Source organism: Terrapene carolina, unplaced genomic scaffold, assembly GCF_002925995.2.
Source record: "Terrapene carolina triunguis isolate 2854851 unplaced genomic scaffold, T_m_triunguis-2.0 Scaffold96, whole genome shotgun sequence".
NCBI classification, from domain to species: domain Eukaryota; kingdom Metazoa; phylum Chordata; order Testudines; family Emydidae; genus Terrapene; species Terrapene triunguis.
The window spans coordinates 65,326,070-65,347,816 of NW_020664447.1; the positions used below are offsets into that span (position 1 = coordinate 65,326,070).

Sequence of the window (21,747 nt, forward strand, 5' to 3'; positions counted from 1 at the left end):
AATGTTAAAATAAAATCTATTTCCCTCAGATATCTTTCTAGGCAGGAATGATCTAATCTCAGGGCTGGTCTATACTTAGCCGCTAGTTCGGCGGCTGGAAATCGAACTTCCGGGTTCGATTTATCGCGTCTGGTCTGGACGCGATAAATCGAACCAGGAAGTGCTCGCCGTCGACTGCGGTACTCCAGCTCAACGAGAGGAGTACCGCGGAGTCGATGGGGGAGCCTGCCTGCCGCGTGTGGACCGCGTCTGAACCGCGGTAAGTTCGAAGTAAGGTATGTTGACTTCAGCTATGTTATTCACGTAGCTGAAGTTGCGTACCTTACTTCGACTTGGGGGGTTAGTGTAGACCAGGCCTCAGTAATGCCCCTGCTCTATCCCTGCTATCCACTGCACACTTTCTATTAAAAGCAGCTATCACATGTTCAATCAAGCTAATGGCATAAACCTGACCAGCAAGTGAAAACCTTAAGAACAAATGAATTTTTCTCATGACTAGTCAAGATCCTATTAAAATGTGCATTACTTTAGTGTTTGGGTTTAGAGGATGAGATAAGAAAAGATGATTGGGAAGAGTCAGATAATCAGCTATATTATTTGTTGTTTATTTCCTTGGTGTTCACTATGTTCTGGATGTAGGGAAATTTTTATTCTGTTGACTATTTCATAAAAGAAAGACCTTTTCATGCACCACTTTTCCCCTTGCTGTTCCCCAGTTCCCCCATTGCTTAGCTCTCAAAAGGTTTTATTCTGCAGATCACAAGGAAAGGCTTTGCTGATGACCAAACCACCAGTTTACAAGAAAACATTCAAATGATAGGAGAAGACTGTAAGCGAGGTCAGGGTTGCTTTTTGTTTTGGCTGTAGTTGTCGACATAACATACTTCAGTGCAGAAAGGTAAATGGTGAAGAAGCAGAAAGGAAGGCAGGCTTGAATGTAGTGTAAGTCTTTCTGTCAATACATTGGATGAATTTAAAATGTTCCAGCAAATCCCTAAGCTCTTCTAAATAAACCGTCAATGAACCTCCTGCCAAAATACAGATCATAGTGAGCCAGGAAACTCAAGACACAGTCACACTAAAGAGCATTTTTTAAAAAAAGTACTGCTTTGTACTTCTTACAGCAGAAGCTATGTGTTGCAGTTCTCTTCAGCTGGGTCCATTGACATTACTGCTCCTCCCATGGGTCTTGCAGACAAGTCTTCCTTCACTGCATGGCACATTCCTTGGGATTTTCAATTTCTGCTCCCTTCAGATCAAGATTCAAGTTCTTTTTCTGTTCTATTTCCACCTGACAAGAAAGAAAAGAGGGGAAACATCTGTATTGAAAAAGGAAAGAAAAGAACAAGAAGTTCTAACCAGCTTCTGATTTTATGTTCTTCTCAGGCCACAAACTTCTGGATTATCACAGAGGCTGGGAAATTACTTGCTCTCAACCACAGGTTATAATTAGATATGGGCTGAGGATGGGGCTCTGGATCTGGATTAAGTTTAGTACAGGGTTTTCAATTTCAGGTTTGAGGTCACATGAGGGCTAGAGTTTAGAGACTGAACAATGCTTCAATCTTTTGAGCAGATCTCAGTGGTTTCATCCAAACTGACAGCAATTTTGTACAATTTCTCACAACTTGGGATCAAAACGTCATGAAAAGAACTGTCCGTGAGTGACTTTGGATACAGTCAAACTGATACTGGTATCATCCCCCTTCTGGTTTTAGATCCAAACCCACAATCTAAAATTGCAGAAGACTTTGATCATAAGATCTGAATTCAAGCCTCCCTGAAATTTAAAGGGATTTAGATTAGAGATTCTTGTTTTGATCATATCTGATATTGTTAATTAATAACAGTAACTGTATTTCTAAATAGCACCAATCTACAACAGTATCCCAGAAATTTTACAATGAAACATATACAGTTTAACACACTAAAAACATTCAAGAGTAAAATAAAAACAGTTCAGATCCATGTGTGTATAAACACTCAATCTCTGCATAGTCATAAATAAAGTCAACATGCTGGGCTGAACACCCTTGGGAGAAGAAAGCCCTTTTAAAACGTGTTTGAAAACCTAATTCTGTGGCATACCACAGCCTGCTCTCTAAGTATTTCTGATTTACCAAACACTGGCACCAGCAAAATGATGTAAAACAGTAGTAAAGTCCTGCATGCCCAAGACTGTAGCTGTCCATTCCCTTAGGTTCCCAGAAGGAGTGATGATAGAGACCAGGATCTTTCTACTCCATCTTGGCTTATTACAGGCAGAGCTGGTAGCACCACCTTAGTTAAGGTTGTCCAACATTTTCCATTATAGAACCCTGTTTTCAGCTGCTAGCAACTTTGCCTAAATTTAACCATTTTGTCTGAAATTTTACATGCCAAGTATCTGCCTCAGGCTGAATTTGTTGTAGAAAATTTCAGCAAAAATGGTTCCATCGTTTCTGAAAACAAGGTTATAGAAAAAATATGTTGTTTTGCCCATATCAAAAAGTCTTACAGACATTTAATCGGGAAGCTCTAGTCCCTCCCTACTTTGAAACAGAGACAAACACATTCTGACTCTATAGGTCAGTGGTTATGGCAGTTGCCTGGGGTGCGGAAAACCCAGGTTCTAAGTCCCTCTGAATCAGGCTATTGGTTATTTTGGAATCTCTCCTAGTTTTGACCAGAAATTCCATCCTAGACCCATGAAAACTCCCAGACAAAAGATTTGTCAAAACTGGTCCGTTTCCACAAAAAATTTTGGTTTTGACAAATCTGCCCCCTTTTCGCTCCCCACCCCCAAAAGAAAAGAAAGAAAAAAGTGTTGAGAAATTCCTGACCAATTATACTTAGGTGCCAAAATACCTTTAAAAATCTGGCCTTTAGGAGCCTACGTCTCATTGAAAGTCATATCTAAAACAGGACTTAGGCATTTTTGAAGATTTTACCCTACATCTTTAGCTGGTGCACATTGGTGTAGTTCCACTGAAACAAATAGCGCTATGCTGATTTATGCCAGTTCAGGAATTAGCCCATCACAATTTAACAGTACTGAAATATTTACTTTTGACTAGAATACCTGCAAAATTGCTGAAGCTAGAAAGAAAGGTGTGTACTACTCCTACAGAAAAGCATGGGGAAACCTTGTGTCGCTCAACAGTTACTTGTTTGGCAGCGATGGATACAGGAATTCAAAGCGCGATGAGTTAGGATTGTCTAAGCACAGGGCTGGGAGTCAAGAGTTCTGCTCCCACCTCTGACTCTGTGTCACCTTGATAAATCATCTCTTTCACCAGCATTAAATATATCTAAAGAAAAATGAGTCATGCAACAGCTATGCTAGCCGCAGTGTCTGCCGGCTGCTCACTTTACCTTGTAACTATAGTGTGCTGAATAGTTGACCCATTTCCTGACATCACTCTTGTCCTCTACAGAAATGGACCGAACAGTGGCTTTGGACGCCGAAGTGGTGGGCATGTCAAACTCCACATCCACATAGCGGACGAAACTGGAAGGCACTTCCCGGTCAGAGCCAAGCTCCAGGTGGCAAAAAAAGCAGTGGGGATGGCCGGAAGCTGGGAAGAGAGAGAAAATGAAACTTAAAACTGTTGTGAAGATTAACAAGGACAACACCTAGGAAGAAGCATCTTAAAACAGGGGTAAACAGAGAATCTGCCTGAGTAAGTTATGAAGTCATAATAGCTACAGTGCAGCTGGAGCTTCCAGAGATGACTAAAGTAAACAAGCTGCAGGGATGATAGTTGATCATTCTAGAGTGGCTTCAGTGAATGAGAATTCTGGGTATAAACCAGTCACCACAGGGATCAGGAAGGAATTCTCCAACCTATTTCCATGTACAGCACTAGTGTACCTATTGGGTTCCGGGAAGTGGGCGGGCGAAGCCGGCACACTGCTAAAGAATCCCCCCTCAGCCTAAGGGGAGGACCCACAGGACCTAAAACCCAAATGATTATGGGGGACAACTAATGTAAAAACAGGGACAGGAGTGCGATTAAAGGGGCAAAAGAAGGGAACCTGACGGGGACACCGAGCAGAGAACCCTGGACAGCGCCCACTGCTCCTCAAAGGTGTCAAGGGAGCCAGTGGACGCCGCCCAGAGGAACTCTGCCCGGATACGTGAACGGACAGAGGATCGGAAACAGGCCCCACAGTCACAGGAACCTCCATCGGCCAACCTCCTCTCCCTGGTTTTATAGATGGCCTGTTTAGCCAGGGCCAAGAGGAAGTTGACCAGGAGGTCCCGCGACTTTGTGGGGCCACGGATAGGGAGTGCATAAATGAGAAGGTGAGGGGAAAAGTGTAACCAAAAACGCAACAGAATGTCGGTGAGGAGCCGGTGTAGGGGCTGCAACCTGGCACACTCTAAGTAAACGTGAGCCAGGGTCTCCCTCACGCCGCAGAAAGGACAGGTGTCAGGGACAGGGGTAAACCGCGCCAAGTACATGCCCGTGCTCACGGCTCCATGAAGGAGCCGCCAACTAACATCCCCGTACTCTGGGCAGTTTTTTACTTCCTCTGACGCATCAGGTATTGGGCACAGCCAAAGGCAGGATCTTGCAGTACACAGTCCAATGATGTCTTTCATCTGAGGATCACATTGGCCTTTCAGCTAGATATTATAACCATTTTATAGATAGGAAAACAAAATAAAAAAAATTAAATGATTTCTTTAAGGTCACACAGCAAGTCAATGGCAAAGCTAGGAACAGAACCCAGGAATTCCAACTTCTAGTTCATTATTCCATCCCCGTACACAATACTCACTCCTTAAAAAGGGCAATGTAAGTGATAGTTTAAAATTGTAGTGATCTGTGAGCATTACATTTTGTTTTCTGTCCCCTCTGCCATGTTGGAAAGCAGCGTGGTCTAGTCATTAGAGCACAGGCTGACCATCAGGACATACGGGTTCTATTCCTGCCTGTCATCAACTCACTGTGACCTTGGGCAAGTCACTTAACCTCTTTATGCCTCAATTTTTCCATCTGCAAAATGAGGATAGTATCTTTCAAAAGCACTTTGAGAACCTTGGCTGAAGGGTGTTAGATTGATCCTAAGCATGATTATTATTCTTACATTTGTCTAAGTAAAACAAATCCATGCATGACACAACAAGACTCTGGCCACCTGGTTGTGCATGGTGATGTTTAATTTCTAACCATCCATTTTGCAATCACTATGGGAGCATTTGCCTTTTATACAGGTGATCAAGATGCACACTGAGAAGCTAAAAAGGAATACAGGAGATTGGGTTTGTGAAGTAAGAGTGGAAAGAAGCCTGAAAGCCCTCCACATGGAGCAGAATGGGAGTACCATACGTGATGGGCTTGCAGGATTGGGCCCTGGAAGACCAGCAGTTCAGACAACTACCCAAACAATGAGCACACCCAGAGTTTATTCCAAAATATCCAGCCCACTGAGCCTGCAAAGCAAGGAAGGGTATCTTCAATGATAGTACTAACTCTTAGCACTGACAGGGTGAAATTCACTCCTGTGCAGAGAGCCAGCACTGGACAATGCCTAAGCACCTCTGAGTCTCACTTCAGCCCTCAAAATAGAGCTTAAATGGGATTTATAGGCCTTGTGCAAGTCCCTCATCAGAGGGGTGAATTCCATCCACAGAGCATTTGGTATTTTCAAAGCACTGCACAAACACTACTCAATCATGCACAAAGGCTTCCTAATGAAGTTTAAGGTAAATGCTGCTTCTGGTCAAGCCAGAAATAACATCATCATCATTATTATTAATAAATAATAAACAATAATAATAATAAATATTTTATGTTACTTCAGCCAGGTTGGGGTCCCATTGTGCTAAGGACTGCATAAACGTACAGTAAATACTGCACAAACAGGTTCTTCAGAATGCACTGGTGTTCCCATCTTCAGTTGGACGGGGGTGTGCATAGATGAAAAACAATGAAGAACAAGGGTGTTAACTGAACTTTTACAGACTTCAAATATGCCTTGACGGAAGTTTTGGGTCAAGGTTCAAGGATCCTTATGGGGTTCAAGGACCCAGAATGGCTTTGCTCTTCCATAATGGAAAAGCAACTGGAAGCAGGTTTCCAAGAAAACTCCAGTTGACTACATCCTGAGCACAAGGTTTAAGGGCTGTGCCTTCTCCATGTATATTAAGTCAAGAGCCTATCAAAGGACATGCTTCAGGAGGAGGAGGAAAAGGTTTAATTTAAAAGAGCACAAAGAACCCCCCAAAATGTTAAAATAATATGGTACTCATTTGTTCCTTGTGTTGCAAAGAAAAGGAGAATATGACTTTATTTTTTCCAATAAATGGACTTAAAATAAATAATTTAAACACCGCTGAACTTTAATTCTGGCTTTTCATCTTCAAAACACTTTGCAGACAATTTTTAAAAAACATCTAAATGACTTAGGAGACTCTGGCTACATCTACACTGCAGCTGAGAGGTGTGATTCCCAGATCGGTGCGCTGTGCTTGTGTTAGTGTGCTAAAAATAGCAGTGTAGTTGTGGCAGCTTGGGCTAACTGCCTAAGTACCACCCTGTCCAAGATCCCAGGTATGTACTTGGACGGTGAGCCCGAGCTGCTGCTTGTGCCACCGTGGCCACACTGCTACTTTTAGTACACTAGTTTGAACAGAGTAGTGCATATACATCTAGCTGAGAGGGGAACTACACCTCCCAGCTGCAGTGTAGATGTAGCCTATGGGCATGTCTACATTACAATCCACAGGTGTGATTGTAGCTAGTGTAGACATATCCAAACTAGCTCTGATCCAGATAGATCACAGCTAGCTCAAGTAACAGTAGCAGTGAAGCTGTGGCAGCATGATCGGTTGCAAGAGATAGCCCCGCTTGGACCCTGAGTACATACTCAAGTGCTGGTGCTGCTGCGGCTTCACTGCTATTGTTACTCGAGCTAGCTTTGACAAACTAGCTCAGGTATGCCTACACTGGCTGCAAACACACCTCCCTATTGCAGTGTAGACACATACCCTAAGTACCATTTTCAAAAATAATATGTAAATACATTTAAAAATCTGGGCCTTTTGTCACTTACGAGGCTAAGTCCCATTGACTTTTGAAAACAGGACTTAGATGCTTTGAAAAATTTACCCATTATCTGTATTTAATCCACAGACCATCACTGTGAGGTAAGGAAGTATTCCTGTTTGGGGTGGGGGGAACTGAAGCACAGAGAGGTTAAGGACCAAGCTGTGTCTGACTACAGCATGGATGCACAAGGGGAGGGGGGACAAGGAATCTTTCCCAACATTGTATATGTTGTGGCTGGGTACAATTACGGTCTCCCTTAAGCACAGAGACTGTATTCTCCTAAAACCCCTGTCAGCAGAAACTCCCCAGAAAGGGAGACGAACGTGGATAGGAGACAGCATTACATCCACACCTCCAAAGGCCAGTGGAACTGTCTGGCCAGAGAGAGCAGAGCATGCTGAACCATCTGGAAGGATGGTGAATTTTCACATGAATGGTAAATGGCACATCCCTGATACAAAGACCACCCCCTGCCAACTTTGAAATCCCTGCTTCAAAGCATGGGGGTCACTAGAGCATTTCAGAGGAAAGATCTCAATAATTTTTTAACATAGGCTAAACAATGGATGAGTCCCTAGCCTCTTTCTCTGATTCCTCTCTGGCTGAAGTTTAAAAAAAAAAAAAAAAAGTCAGAGGAAGACGCCTGGCATGTAAAAATGTCAAGCAACCTAAATGATAGGTGGTGCAACTAACCCCACCTATAATACAAAAAAACTCGGACACTGCGTAACATCATGAGAATGAAACTAAACATTGAACCTACTTGTCTGGCAACAGGACAAATAAGGAAGGTCTTTAACTATCACAACAAACATAATGTTCATTTATTTGAACTAGTGTTTGATTGTTTATAGAATGCCACTGATGCACTTGAGAGAAAACAAACGTGGTCCCTGCTGTGAAAAACTTGCAATCTAAGGGCCTCTGCCAACTGCCAGGACCCGGGCAGTGTGAGTGCCACTGAAAATCAGCTTGCGCGCCGCCTTTGGCATGCATGCCATAGGTTGCCTACCCCTGATCTAGAGCCATGGGATAAGTGCTGTCAAGAAATATACACCCCTACCCTGATATAACGCTGTCCTCGGGAGCCAAAAAATCTTACTGCGTTATATCGAACTTGCTTTGATCCGCTGGAGTGCGCAGTCCCGCCCCCCCGGAGCGCTGCTTTACCGCATTATATCCGAATTGGTGTTACATCGGGTGGCGTTATATCGGGGTAGAGGTGTACCTCCACCAATACTTTAGGATTCCCGCCCACATCACCTCCCATAGATACAGTGGCCATGCCATAATGCTTGCTCCCCTTTCCTTTCCCTCAAATCACAATGTGACCTGACAGGAGGGGCTGTTTGCAGCCAGGGCACTCCTCCTCCTCCCAGGTGTATCAGACAGTCAGTTAGCACCCATGTGTCACTACTGCTCAGTACTGTGTGGGAAGACTCTCCAACAGCAGGGACTGCATTTCAGCTTCATCCTCCCCTGCTGGGAGGCCGATGTAAGGTTACAGACAGAGACAAAGACAAAGAACTGGAGACTTGGGTTAACATTTCACATAAGGTGAAAGTGGGTAAGGGAGCATCACTAATGGTTTGAGCAGGCAAAAGAGTCAAGAATTCTGGAATCTGTGAGCATTCTGCTAATGACATGCTGTGTAAATTTAGACAAGTCACTTAAGGTTATGTCTATACTTTGAACTGGAGGTGTAAATTCCAGCTCAGGGACACATGACTGGGCTAATGACTGAGCTAGTGCACTAAAAATAGAGCATAGTTGTGGTGGTGTGAGGGATAGCAGCCCTGAGTACTTGCCTAACACCTTGGATGTTTATGTACTTGGGGCAGCTAGCCCCTCCCGCTGCCAGGGGTACACTCTATTTTTAGCATGCTAGCTTGATCAGAGCTAGCAGGGGTATGTCAACTTGAGCTGGAAATTGCACCTTCCATCTTGAAGCGCAGACATATGCTTAATCTCTGTGGGCTTCAGTTTCCCCCCCTGTAATGTCTGTAAAGCACACTGAGATCCTCAGATGGACGGTACCAGAGAAGAAGAATTGTCACTGAACTTCATCCCCTGACCTGAAGGGTCATGCAGGCAGCACAGTGGGATTTTCCTAGCAAGCACATAATTATGTGTGTTTAGGGTCAGGCTGATAGTATGGCTTTTTCCAGGGATGCTGCTATTGACATGAGATTAGCCTTTCATCCTGATGTTTCTTTTTATTCCCCCTACTCTTCGCTTCTAGTCTCTCCTCCAAAGTAAACTCTCCAAGCCTCATTTGTTGTCAGAGTGATGTCTCTCCAGGTTTGTACTCTGTGGTGGATTCCTTATTGAGCTAAAAAGTGATCCAAAAGGTGAGAAGCACCTGGTTCAATGCTTTCCTTCCTTCCTGCCAAATGAGAACAGATGTTCTCAGAAAGGACCAAGTCTGGAGCATCATGGAACTTCTCTTGTAGGGAAAAAGTACATGCAGGAACCTGCCCAGTGAGGCAGCTACAGGAACAAGTCAGTGTTTTAAACAGTGTTTATGCAAAGAATTGCATTAGCCAAGGGCATGGGAACCAGAAAGGGTAATTCACTGTAAACAGAAAGTAAACTAGATGGTCAAATTTCACTGCCCAAGCTGGGTGAAGGGCAGAAAGTGAACAAATGGTAATAGTGGTAAAAAGTAAATTAGATTTTGCAGATTACTTGAATGTTAATAATTAAAGGTATAACTATAAAAATCCAGGGCAGGACAGGTTTTTTAAGTTATATGATTTACCTTGACAGTGTCCCTTTAAATGTTAAATCAGGTCTTAGTCCCTGTCCACACTAGTTGAAAGATGTAGCCACAAGTTGTTGCATGGAATACTTTTAGCTTGTAATGTATACACAGTGCCCTATGTCCACACACAACTGCCATACCTGGTACATGTATGAGCGCTGGTTGCAACACATGCAATGAGATCTTTGTCTCAGGTCTTGATGAACCAGTGCAATTTACAACATTGTGGATAGGAAGTCACAAGGGCTGGAGCTACAGTGATTCAGCTGGTCCCCCTGATATTACACAATACAGTGCCTTACATTTGGAAGTTACCCAAAAAGTACCTGTTCTCAGAAACAGTGTAGTGCATTATGGGAAAGCTTAGGCAAGAGTCCCAGAATGCACCGATAAAACCATGGTTGGAAGGCATATTTGCATGTGGCTACACCAAAATGGTTTTGTCAAAAACAGTGTTTCTTTATGAGACACATTAAACCACTGTTAAGATGAGTAAGACAACCAGCCATTTCATGCAACTGATGCCCCTTTGAACCTTCCAAAAGGACAATGGTTTATCCACTGAACCATGTAACGCCAATGTCCCCCAGCCCCCAAAATATACCTTTCCTTTAAGTTTCTCCACTCAGACACAGTACTCTCTACTCACCTGAGTTTTTGTCAGGCAGTCGGTTTATCCTCCATACAATGGAATTAAAGGCATGCTCATATTTGGCAGTTCCCAAAGTTACTCTCATTACTGGCTCAGAACCAGACACGCTGGTTGATCCAAAACTGGCACCCTTGTTCACCTTGGCTTTCAAAGACTTTTCTCCCAGGACACTTTCTCTGCGGAAGTTTTTCACCCATTCATTTGGCACTGGGTAGCGGACCATCACGTTTTCACAGGGGACCTGAGTTAGAGGGTCACGGTTGGAGGAGAACCCAGTGGACATCATCAGCCAGCTCTGGACCTCCACTTCAGCACCTTTGACAGTGGCTGCTGTTCTCAGAGTGAAAGGCAAAGTCTTCTCAGCAAACACAGTCCTGAACCGCATCAGCTCGAATCGGCAGGCATCCAAGGGATTAAACTGGATAACGTGGGAGCTGTTAAACATTTCCTCGTCCACACATGAATGAAACTGGCAGTTATACAACTTAATCCACTTAGTGGTAGTGGTGGGCATAATATCCTGCCGTGCAACGATTTCATTCCCTTTTATAAGGATGTCATTAAGGCCCAGCCTGCATTCTGCGAGGCCAGAAAGGAAGCTGAGAACATGTATATGTGTCAGCACGCTATGCTGGAGAATCCTATTGTCTCCTTTGGCCAAGATGCCATGAAACTCATCCTTGACATCAACAGTGATTTCTTCCTCTTGATAGTTTAATCCTACTGTGCTCAGATCTGCTGATGAGGCTGGCAAGTCCATTAGTATATCCTGAACTGCGCTGATAAAACTAAGGAAGTCTTCATAATCAGTAGTGCCTAGCTTTATCACTTGTTCCCTTTCTGCTGCGTGGCTGATTGCTGGTTTAGGCTGATACTTCCTTTTCTCCTTGTAGATGGTGCGGTCTATACGCACACTGTGTATCCTTCCATTCTCATCATAGTTTTGGAGCTTGGGCTCTGAAATCTCATGACTGATCTCAAGTTTGAATTCCTTGAAGGGCTTCTCCAGTCCCTTCTCATAAAAAAGCTGTAGATACCCGCTTGCAGTCAGCTTTACGTAGATTGGCCCCCAATGCCTAGATGACATGATGTTTTTTTTCTCTGGTATCCTGAGCATCATTGGCCAGCCATCCTTGGGCTGAGATGTAGCCAAGTTCAACAATGTGCCATCCACCTCAAATGGCATCAGGGGGTCATCATCAGGTAGAGTTGGGCTGCTCAGGTGATCTGGATCCCCAATCCGGAGCTGCTTGAGCTGCTCGACAGCATCTGTGTGGGTTAAGTTTTTGCTTGACTCATCAAAGCTGATGGTATCAGGTTCTTGGTAGAGGATAATAAGGGAGTCTCTTTGGCTTTGGCCTGGAGCGCTGGAGAGAGAGGAGCTGTGGGAACGCCTATCTCGTTCCTCTAAGAATGAGCTGAACGGGTTGATGGGTGAGGGTTGGACATCTCTCAGAGACTCATCCAGGAAGGGATTAGTAGCACTCCAGGAGGGTGTTCCAACAGAAGGCAGCCTACTTAAGGAGGAAAGATCTAGCTTTTGAACTTTAGTGAGGTCCACCAATGTGCTCTTGGGGCGCTCCCTCTTCTTAAAGGATGCAGCAAGATTACAGTTCACATCTGCAGTCTGCGTTGCTATTGGTGGGGTGTCTGGTTTCAAGGGAGAAAGGTTCTGGAGGGAAGCAGAGCTTACTTCATTGTCATCAAAAGTCACCCAGCTGGGGAAACGAGCTGTGGTTGGGGTTGGAGAGTGCCCATTCATAGGGGTGCTGTTCAGCTGCCAGTTGACAGCCTCCATATCTACCTCTTCATCTTCCTGGAAAGACGAGGAATTGTCTTTAAAGAGAGAGAGAGAGAGAGAGAAAATGGAAATTTCAGTCCATTAGTCTGAAGCCAACTAGTTCTTTTCTCTAAAGGAGAAACTTTGTGAGCACCGTAGTTTGCATGTACAAAATGGGCTAATTCGCATGCTGTGCAAGGGAACTGGTCAAACAACTTGGCTGAAAGACCAAAGAGTCTGATAAGAGTTACCGAGGGACCCGGTGCCAGTCACTTCCAAAGGGACAGAGAGACAAAGGTAGAAAGAAGCAGCAGGAGACAAATGAAGAAAATAGGAATGATAGCAGGGATTGTACCTTCCTCCTCTCTCCCAAACAAAACAAAACCTAAAAAGAGAAAACAAACACCTACCATATTGCAGTCATTTTTTCTGTAATTTTTTTTCTTTGTAGCTTTCTTCTTTACTCCCTCTCTCCTTTTATTCCTTCTCTCTCCTTTTTCCTCTTTTGTTCCTTCTCTTCCTCATTTCTCTCTTGTTCCTTCTCTTTCTGTTCTTTCCCTTCTGCTCCCTCTCCCCCATGTGCTTTTGGGTTGTTGAATCCAATGGGAAGAGGGAGTAAAAGTGGTGGAAGGTCTTTTTTCTGCCACTCCCACTCCATCTCCATGTGCTTCGGCTGCTCTATTGCTGTTAGCATTAAAGCACATGGGGAAAGAGCATAAGCACTGGAAAAGGTGCCTGAATGACATTCGTTGCACAGGAGACATTCAACAAGGCTGTTTACTTGGCCTGCCCTGTGGAGAATTATCAGTCAGCCCTAAGATGTCTGTGAAGTGCTTCTCAGGGAAGCTATGAACTAATGATGTAGGAATGGTTAAAGAAAGGCATATTTCAGGCCTGTATTGTGCAATCTTTCCCCACATTCTCTTAGTCTGACACACCATTCTTGGCCTGTAACAGCTTCTATTTTTCTAGACCTGAGCTCCCCATACACAGCTCTGTCAATGCACTTCAGTCCTGACCTGCACTACCCCCTGCTATTCCAGTCCTGGATGTTTCCCAAATAGATGCTCCCAGTGGTGGTGAATTGTGTGGTGGTGTTTATATAAAGAACACACACAACTGGGAATGTTCTGAGGATGAAGCGTTTAATCTCCATTGGGTTGGAGAGCAGGATCACAGAAGCTGCTCTCAAAGATGGGCATCCTGTCTGGAATTATAATCTGCTGCTGCACCATACTTAACATACAGAAATGTCAACATCCTTACCTCTTAAATTTGCATCAAAATGCAGATTATGTACTTTGCAAAACTCATTGCTCTGAAGTGCAAGAAAAGAGACTGTAAAAACCACACTTAGGTGCTGCCTATGTTTGCACTCTGGGCAACTTCTGTGCCACATCTGCTTACTGCACAGACAAAACCAAGCATTTAAAGTGCTGTCATCCTCTTGAAGGAGAGAGCTTGATTCCCATCTGCCTCACCCATATCAGCAAAATCTGAGAGCTAAATTTAGATTCCAACTGTTGACCTTGGTTTTAGTTCTGGCTGTGCGACTATGTGACCCTGGGTCACTTCACATTTCTGGGCCTCCGTTACGCCATCGGTACAAAGAGATAATGACACTTACCCAACCTTGTAAAATAAAATACTTTGAGATCTACATATGGAACACGTTATAGCATTATCATCATGATCACTGGTGATTGTGTATGAAGAAGAAAGAATCCAACTAGCTTTTCAGATCCCAGTTTAATAATAAAACTATAATAATAATAACGATACAATGTTTTTCTTCCGTATATCTTGAAGTGCTTTATAAAAGAAAGAGTCACTATCTCAGTTTATCAGGAGATTTCCTCCTCACCCTGCACATTCAACCAGGTCTTAGTCTTAGCTTTGCACATAAGATGGAACTCTTATACAAATCCTAACCACAGTTCCTGCTCCTGGGAGGGGTGGTAGATCCTGCATGCTCCCTCAATAAGCTTCCGCCCCAGGTCTATACATGGATTTTGGGGGAAAGAGTGACTTTCACTTCCACACCCTTCCCCCAAACCAGCTCCAAAGCATTTTTTTTTTAAATTACCAAGTACAAAACTGACCTCTGTGGGAACTGGCCTTCTGCTCTCTAGTCCCCAGTCCCACACTGCTAAACCTCTCTACAAGTAGCTTCTCTCCTCAGTGGCCAGCCAGCAAGCATATAGCTGCTTGGAGAAAGAGCAAGGGGAGTATAAAGATGTAGGGAAGAGGCTTACAATTTTCCAGTAATCTTGGACATAGAATTTCTTGCTTCTTTTATGACTGGTGACATTTACACTCAAACAGGGTCTTTATTTCTTATGAGCTCACCTGGTCCTGAGACTTATTTCCCATCTAAGGTCATAATCCATCCTTTGTGGTATCACAGCCTTGCAGAAACCAACTGTGATACCACAGAGGATTAGGACTTCAAGTGGGTGGTGAGTGGCAGACGAACAGAGATCCTGATTTCATATGAAAGAAATACAGGCAGCACTCCCACTAAAAAGAACATCTGTCAGAGTTTTCCCACAGGGTATAAGCAGGACTTTTTAAAAACAAAGCTGCTTTTGTGATACAGGAGCCTAAAAATGCAGCCAAAATTATTTTTAAAAAATGGTAGTTTTATAACTTTAAGTGACTTGATTATTTTATTTTAGGAGGAAACCAGAGCAAATTAGTATTTGATTCCGGTCCTCTGTAAAGAGATCACATCATGGAGCTGGGAGGCAATAGGCCGTCTTTATCCTACTCTGAAATCAAATTAAATACAGTGTTCAGTTGCTAAACTGGAGGGAGTTCAGAGAAGAATAAATATTGTTTAAGGGCTGGAAGAATTACACTGATGAGGAGAGCTAAACAGGCGTAGCTTGGCTAATAAGGACTAAAGGGTGGGGGAATATTATCACTGTCTACAAATATTTGAAGAATGTAAACATGGGCCAGGGAGAGAAATTATTTAGCTTGGGCTCTATGGTTATAACTAAGTGGAGGGGGATAATATTAAGAAAAAGATAAGGTAGGATAAATATCAGGAAAAGCTTCCTGAGAACTGGATGTGCTAGCCTGTAGAATAGACTCCCAAGGGAAGTGGTGTGGAAGCTCCAATACATGGGCCATTTACAATTAGACTAGAGCAGGGGTCTCAAAGTCCCGGCCCACGGGCCATCTGTGGCCCGTGGAGGAGAGATGCATGCAGCCACGCTGCCAGCAATGTCTGCTGCAGGCGCCGCCCCCCGCAGCTCCCGTTGGCTGGGGGAGACGGATAGAGATACCATCACTACTCACAGGGCAGAGTTAGCCATGGAGGCAGCATCATTAGTTGCCAGGCAGAGTCAGCCATGGAGGTAGTGTCACTTTTTTCCACAATGAATATAAACAAGTCAAAATACCGAACACAACTATCTGATGCACACCTTGCTGCAATCCTGAAGGTTTCAGCTGCTCAGTCACTGAGGCCAAACATCAACAAACTGACAGAACTGAAGCTTTGCCAGGTGTCTGGCAAACACTAAAAACTCTCTGGCAAGCGAAGAATTGTATAAAGTTGTATGACAGTTTTATTATTTCTAAGAAATTCAAAATAAAAAATACAATATAAACGTTTTCTTTTCTGAACACCATCTTCAGTGATATTATTGGCCTGCTGGGAGGATTTGAGGTCTGGCACTGGCCTAAGGTAAACTGAGTTTGAGACCCCTGGACTAGAGTCACTTGATCAGGGGTCGGCAACCTTTCAGAAGTGGTGTGCCGAGTCTTCATTTATTGATTCTAATTTAAGGTTTCGCGTGCCAGTAATACATTTTAATGTTTTTAGAAGGTCTCTTTCTATAAGTCTATAATATATAACTAAACTATTGTTGTATGTAAAGTAAATAAGGTTTTTAAAATGTTTAAGAAGCTTCATTTAAAATTAAATTAAAATGTAGAGACCCCCGGACCGGTGGCCAGGACCCGAGCAGTGTGAGTGCCACTGAAAATCAGCTTGCCTACCCCTGCACTAGACCAATATATTGTGGGGAACAACCTTGAACAGGCCAAAGGATGGGGTAGTTGGGAGTGAATGGGATTGTCTCCATTTCTAATTTAGAGGAATTTATGAATCAGTGTGACCATTTTTTTAAAACACGAAGGGAATTTTTTCATTCCAAGTTACAAAACATCAGCATTTCTACATTCAAAGAGAGTGACACTTTGAGAGGTGTGGCTAAAAGAGTATCCTATTCGCTGAACAGATAAGAGCAGCACTTTACCATCCTGCAGGAATAGCTGGATTTGATTTAAGCACGTTAATATTTCCACTGCACAAAATATATCAAGACTTGCTGACAGAGAGCAGAAGACCCGACAGAGAATGAATCCAAAATGAGAAGCGTTAGTTCTGCACTAAAGAAAATAAAAAGCAGTCAAAATAAAGCAATCAAGCCCCTTTGTCTCTCTTGCTTAATGTGCTTTGTTTCTGGAAAGCAAATGACTTTTATAGGTATATCGTTAGCCAAAATTAAAATGCTTGAATTCCCTTGCCAGAAGGCATCATGCCATAGCTCCAGCCCAGTTGCCAAATACTGCCAGATACATCCAGGTAGAACATCCTTGCCATGCCTCTAAAAATCTGGGCAGTCTAGGGAAAAGTCTCTACTGTGTTATTAAATATCCAGGTAGAGGGCCCTTGCTGTATTGCTGCACCTTCCATGAGTTTCTTACTGTTGCACTGACTCTACAAGGTCAGCAAATAGCAACAGCAAAAGGCTTCACATTTCAGCATAAAATAAGAATGGTAATAAACAATAAAACAGGTGGCAAATGGAACATCTTGTTGTGTCCCTCAAGCCTCTTATAATTCACTATATGGGAATGGAGTCATTGATTTGCTTTATTGCTTCATTTAATTTTTCTCTATTTAATTTTTTTTTGGCCTGAACTCTCTTTTAGAGTATCATGTTACCTCTACCTGGGAAAAATAACTGCCAGGCAGCTGCTTGAGGAATTGATGCCTTGTAAACTCTTCACAGATTTGGTAGTACTAGTGTCACATAGGTAGGAAGAAGCTCTTGAAGGCATTAAATCCTTTGAAATGAAGAGAGCTCTGAATAGAATTATTGCTCTGGAAAATGGACTCAATGTAAAAGCGTGGATTTTCATTGCATATAACAAACAACTTAAGTGCCAGTACCATACACAAGGGAACTATACACTGCTTTGGAAAACCTGGATGGCAATATATGCTTCTCATGGATGCCTTGAACACTGATGCTGGGTTTGGAGATCACTTAGGCTTAGTCTACAGTAGAAAAGGTTTCCCGGTATTATGCCAGTTCCTCAAGCAAAATAAGCTACACTGGGAAAAGAACTTTTTTGCTGCTATAACTATGCCTACTTTAGGGCTTTTGTCAGTATAGAAATGTTGTAAAACAAACACAAAAAATCACACGCTTAACTGACGTTATTACATTGAGAAAAAAATCCAGTGTAAATCTGGCCTTAGTGAATCAGCCCAGTACTGAGGAAGCCATTTACAAAGGTGATAGCTTTTATTTACCTATAAGCAATGACAGGAAAGGAAAAAAGCACAGATAAAGAGGAGCTGGGTGAAATCTAGCATTAGATTGTTGGGCATTTGTTTGAGTTTGGCCTAAGAAGATACGAATTTCCATATTTGGGTCAGACTGACAGTGGCCAGTATCAGAGCTTCAGTGAGAGCATACAGAACAGGGCAGTTGGAATGAGCCACGCCTGTCTTCCCCTTCCAGCTTCTGGCAGTGAAGAGGTTTAGGATCGCTCTGAGCATGGGGATGACATCCCTGACCATCTTGGCTAATAGCTATTGATGGACTCCATGAACTTATCTAGCTCCAACAGCTCCATGAACTTATCTAGTTCTTTTTTGAATCCTGGCAATCCTGAATCCTGAATACTTTTGGCAATCACATCTCATGGTAATGAGTTCCAAAGGTTAATTGGGTATTGTGTGGAAAAAGTGCTTCCTCTTGTTTGTATTAAACCTGCTGCCTATTCATTTCATTGGGTGACCCCTGGTTTTTGTATTGTGGAAAAGGGTACACAACAATTCTCAATTCATTTTTTTCCACACTATTCATGATTTTATAGACATCTATCATTCATATCCCTCCTTAATCATCTCTTTTCTAAGCAGCAGAGTCCTAATCTTCTTTAGTCTCTCCTTGTATGGAATTTGTTCCATATCCATGATCATCTTTGTTGCCCTTCTCTGAACCTTTTCCAGTTCCACTATATCATTTTTGAGATGGGGCAACCAGAAGTGGTCACAGTATTAAAGGCGTGGATGCACCATGGATTTATATAGTGGCATTATGATATTTTCTGGCAGGGATTATCTTTTCATGTGCTGCATGTAGAGTCTATAGATGATTATTTCCCTGGGTATCCTTTTTGAGATCAAAGTCCCATGTACTAAGATGATCAGTGAGCATGCCCGGCTATTCACTCCAGTAGGTGATCTGGAAGTTCTGTAAACTTCCAAATGGAGGCAGCACAGATTAGTGCCAGAAGTGCCCAACCTGTGTGCTGCAAGCAATTTTGTACAGAGGACCCAACCCCCTGAGGAGCAGAGCTCCCTCTATGTTCATTGACATCACTGGTCAAGGTGCCAACAAAGTCAGCAAAAGCTAAAACCCACCCTTCAGAGTCCTGTGGGTTTTTTATAAGTTCATGGAAAGCTACTGTGCGGTTGACAGTCCTGTTTCAGTAGTCTTTTAACTCAATGTTATTTAAAAACAAGGCAACCTTGAAAAATCTCAGTATATGTTATGCCTTTACAGTTTTGAAACATATCATTTCTTAAACAGTCTAGGAACACATCAACACAAATCTAGTTCCCAAAACAAAATTTGAACCAGGTTTCTTGCATGGATTGGTTTAAGCCATTCCCCAAAACTCCTGGGTGATAATCAATAGGCCTTAAATCTCTTCGTTTCTCTCCTAGAAGTAGGTGAGGTCAGCATTGTCACAACAGGAGAGCCACGGAGCAGCAGCAGGTCTGTTCTGTGATGGCTATTGTAGCTTTGGAGTTGGAGCAGGCCTAGTACTTCTACTCTGGGTAAATGATTGGCGGGGCATCTCAGCAGCATCTGAAATGCTGTCTCTCCCCCCATGCCCTGTCCTGTATAGTGGAAACACACCAGTTCTGGTGCGTCAGGGAACTTCTAAGCCACGTAAGGGTTGGGGCAGAATTGCCCCTTATAAAATAGTCATGTGGATACAGAATTTGCTATTCTTGGGGGTTTAGGGCTGCTGCAATCTAGCAATGGGATGTTGACCCAAAGCTTAATTGTATTTGGTCTCCAGTTTAGAGTCTACTGTGCTGGGTGATGTCTTACATTTAAAATTAAATGAAGCAAACCTCGAAGAAGTTAGTGCTCAATTTACTGAATGCAAATGAAATTCATCTGTTATGAAATTCACCTGTATTTGAAACAGGGCTGATGTTAATCTGGAAAAGCCATTTAGGCAATTTTACTTCTATCGAGAATTGTCATGATTAATTCACATTAATCCACATATTGGAACCATACTTAAGTAGTCATTAGCCCACTGTAGGGAATGGACTCTTCAGTATTTCAGATTAAAATTGCTGCAGGTTTGGTATGAAATTCCACTGTGCTTAACCAGGCCACTAATGTAGGTGCCTAAATTTGGGCACCCAAGTTAGAACAATTTAGTTTCAGGTCTAGGAAAGGTATTCCGAGTGTCACAGCTACAGACCTGAAGAAGAGCTCCATGTGGCTCAAAATCTTGTCTCTCTCACCAACAAAAGTTGGTCCAATGAAAGATATTACCTCACCTACCTTCTCTCTCTTACCTATGGGATAGGCAGCCAGAACATTTATAGAAATAATAATGTATAGTATATGTCTAAAATAATCTTCCTGATGCGGAGTGTTCTTCATATTGCAGAGGGACTCAGGTTCAGATGGAAGTCACTTTGACTCAGTCATGCAAAGCATAGAGCTACTTCTTTGTTCTTTTTCTCTGTCTGCTCAGATGTTCAGGTCTAACGGGTGTCAAAGCCTATAGAATGCAGGCCATGGCGTTTGTTTGATTTTCCCAACATACTCTAGCCCAGTGGTCCCCAACCTTTTTCGTCTGGCGGGCACCAGACGACGAGCCAAGGAGGACCGTGGCGGCGGACAAGCATCTGCCAAAATGCCACCGACAAGCGGCAACGTCAATAGGCGTCGCCGCAGAAATGCCGCCGCCAAGCAGCGTCATCCAGAGGCGTCACCGCAGAAATGCCGCCGAAAATCGGCGGCATTTCTGCGGCAACGCCTCTGGATGACGCTGCTCGGTGGCGGCATTTTGGCGGATGCTCGTCCACTGGCCAGTACGCGGGCGCACTTAGATGCCCCGGCGGGCGCTGCGGTGCCCATGGGCACCGCATTGGGGACCCCTGCTCTAGCCAGTCCCAAATTTGGTCTTGATCTTCTTACCTGACATAGTGTCTGCTAGTTTCTGCTACCAGAAAAGAGAAGGGAAGTGCTTCCCAACAACTAGACCTTATCTCTGATTCAGAATTACAGCTTGACCTTATCTTCACTAGACCAACATCAGACTGCCCTAGGGAGTTGTCACAGCTGCAGGCCTGAAACAACATTACAACCAACCAACCACCCACATCTGATAGTAACAGAGATTCTTTCCTTTTACTCCTCCTCTTCCTTTCTGGTGCTTGTGTTTTGTCTGTGTTCTGCTGGGGATACTGATTTAACAAAATCAAAGGTTTGTCAATGAGCAGAACACAGTTTGATTACAACCCGGTGAATATTTCCATGGTTAAAGAAAAGGTTTCAGAACGCAAGGCTGGTTTTGTAATTTACAGTTTTCCTGCACATCTAAGTTTAATAATGATGAATATTTTCATTATGTTGTGCTTATTGAGAAGGTAAGCCGTCAGCCATGATAAAGAACTCTAAATTCAGCAATAACCATGGAGTGCACAAAGTAGCATCTCAATAACCCATAAACCATGATATTCACCTTGCCCCCATGTTGATCCTCATCTCAAGTTGCTTCTGGGAGCATGCTCTGGGCATAAGGGTAATGGGCTGGATGCAGGAATTAATAGACAAAGCTCTATGACCTGTGCTATGCAAGAGGTCAGATGAGGTCCTTATTGGCCTTAAAAAAATGACATTTATAAGATACAAAATCCAGCAAACTAGAACCCTAAAAGAGATTTTTATATTTAGCAAATTTACTTTCCAAATACATTTCATAATGCATTTTGTACAAATGTATGGAAGTTGCACTAATGTTTTCAACATGGATTATAGTGAAACAGAAACATCCAACCAAGCCAAAAAAAACCAAACCCACCAAATTAAAATAATTTATTTCTTGGTCAATGACTAATCAACCAATGCAAATGATGCAGCAAAGACACACAAACTACTTTGAAATATAATTCTGAAGAACAGTCTGTCCGAGACTGCAGCAAAAGATCAAGATACACGGC

General features: G+C 43.1%; 1 protein-coding gene across 1 annotated transcript in view; it reads right to left on the reverse strand.

Moving 5' to 3' along the window:
* Nucleotides 1–362: 362 nt before the first annotated feature.
* Nucleotides 363–21,747, reverse strand: part of STON2 (stonin 2) — a 99,872-nt gene continuing 78,487 nt past the window's right edge. Inside the window, exons 5-7 of the mRNA XM_029911490.1 lie at nucleotides 10,454–12,292; nucleotides 3,355–3,557; nucleotides 363–1,291 (exon numbers count right to left, since the gene is read on the reverse strand). Coding sequence (XP_029767350.1) covers nucleotides 1,208–1,291; nucleotides 3,355–3,557; nucleotides 10,454–12,292 — 2,126 coding nt within the window. The 3' untranslated portion in view covers nucleotides 363–1,207. The remainder of the gene's footprint in view (nucleotides 1,292–3,354; nucleotides 3,558–10,453; nucleotides 12,293–21,747) is intronic.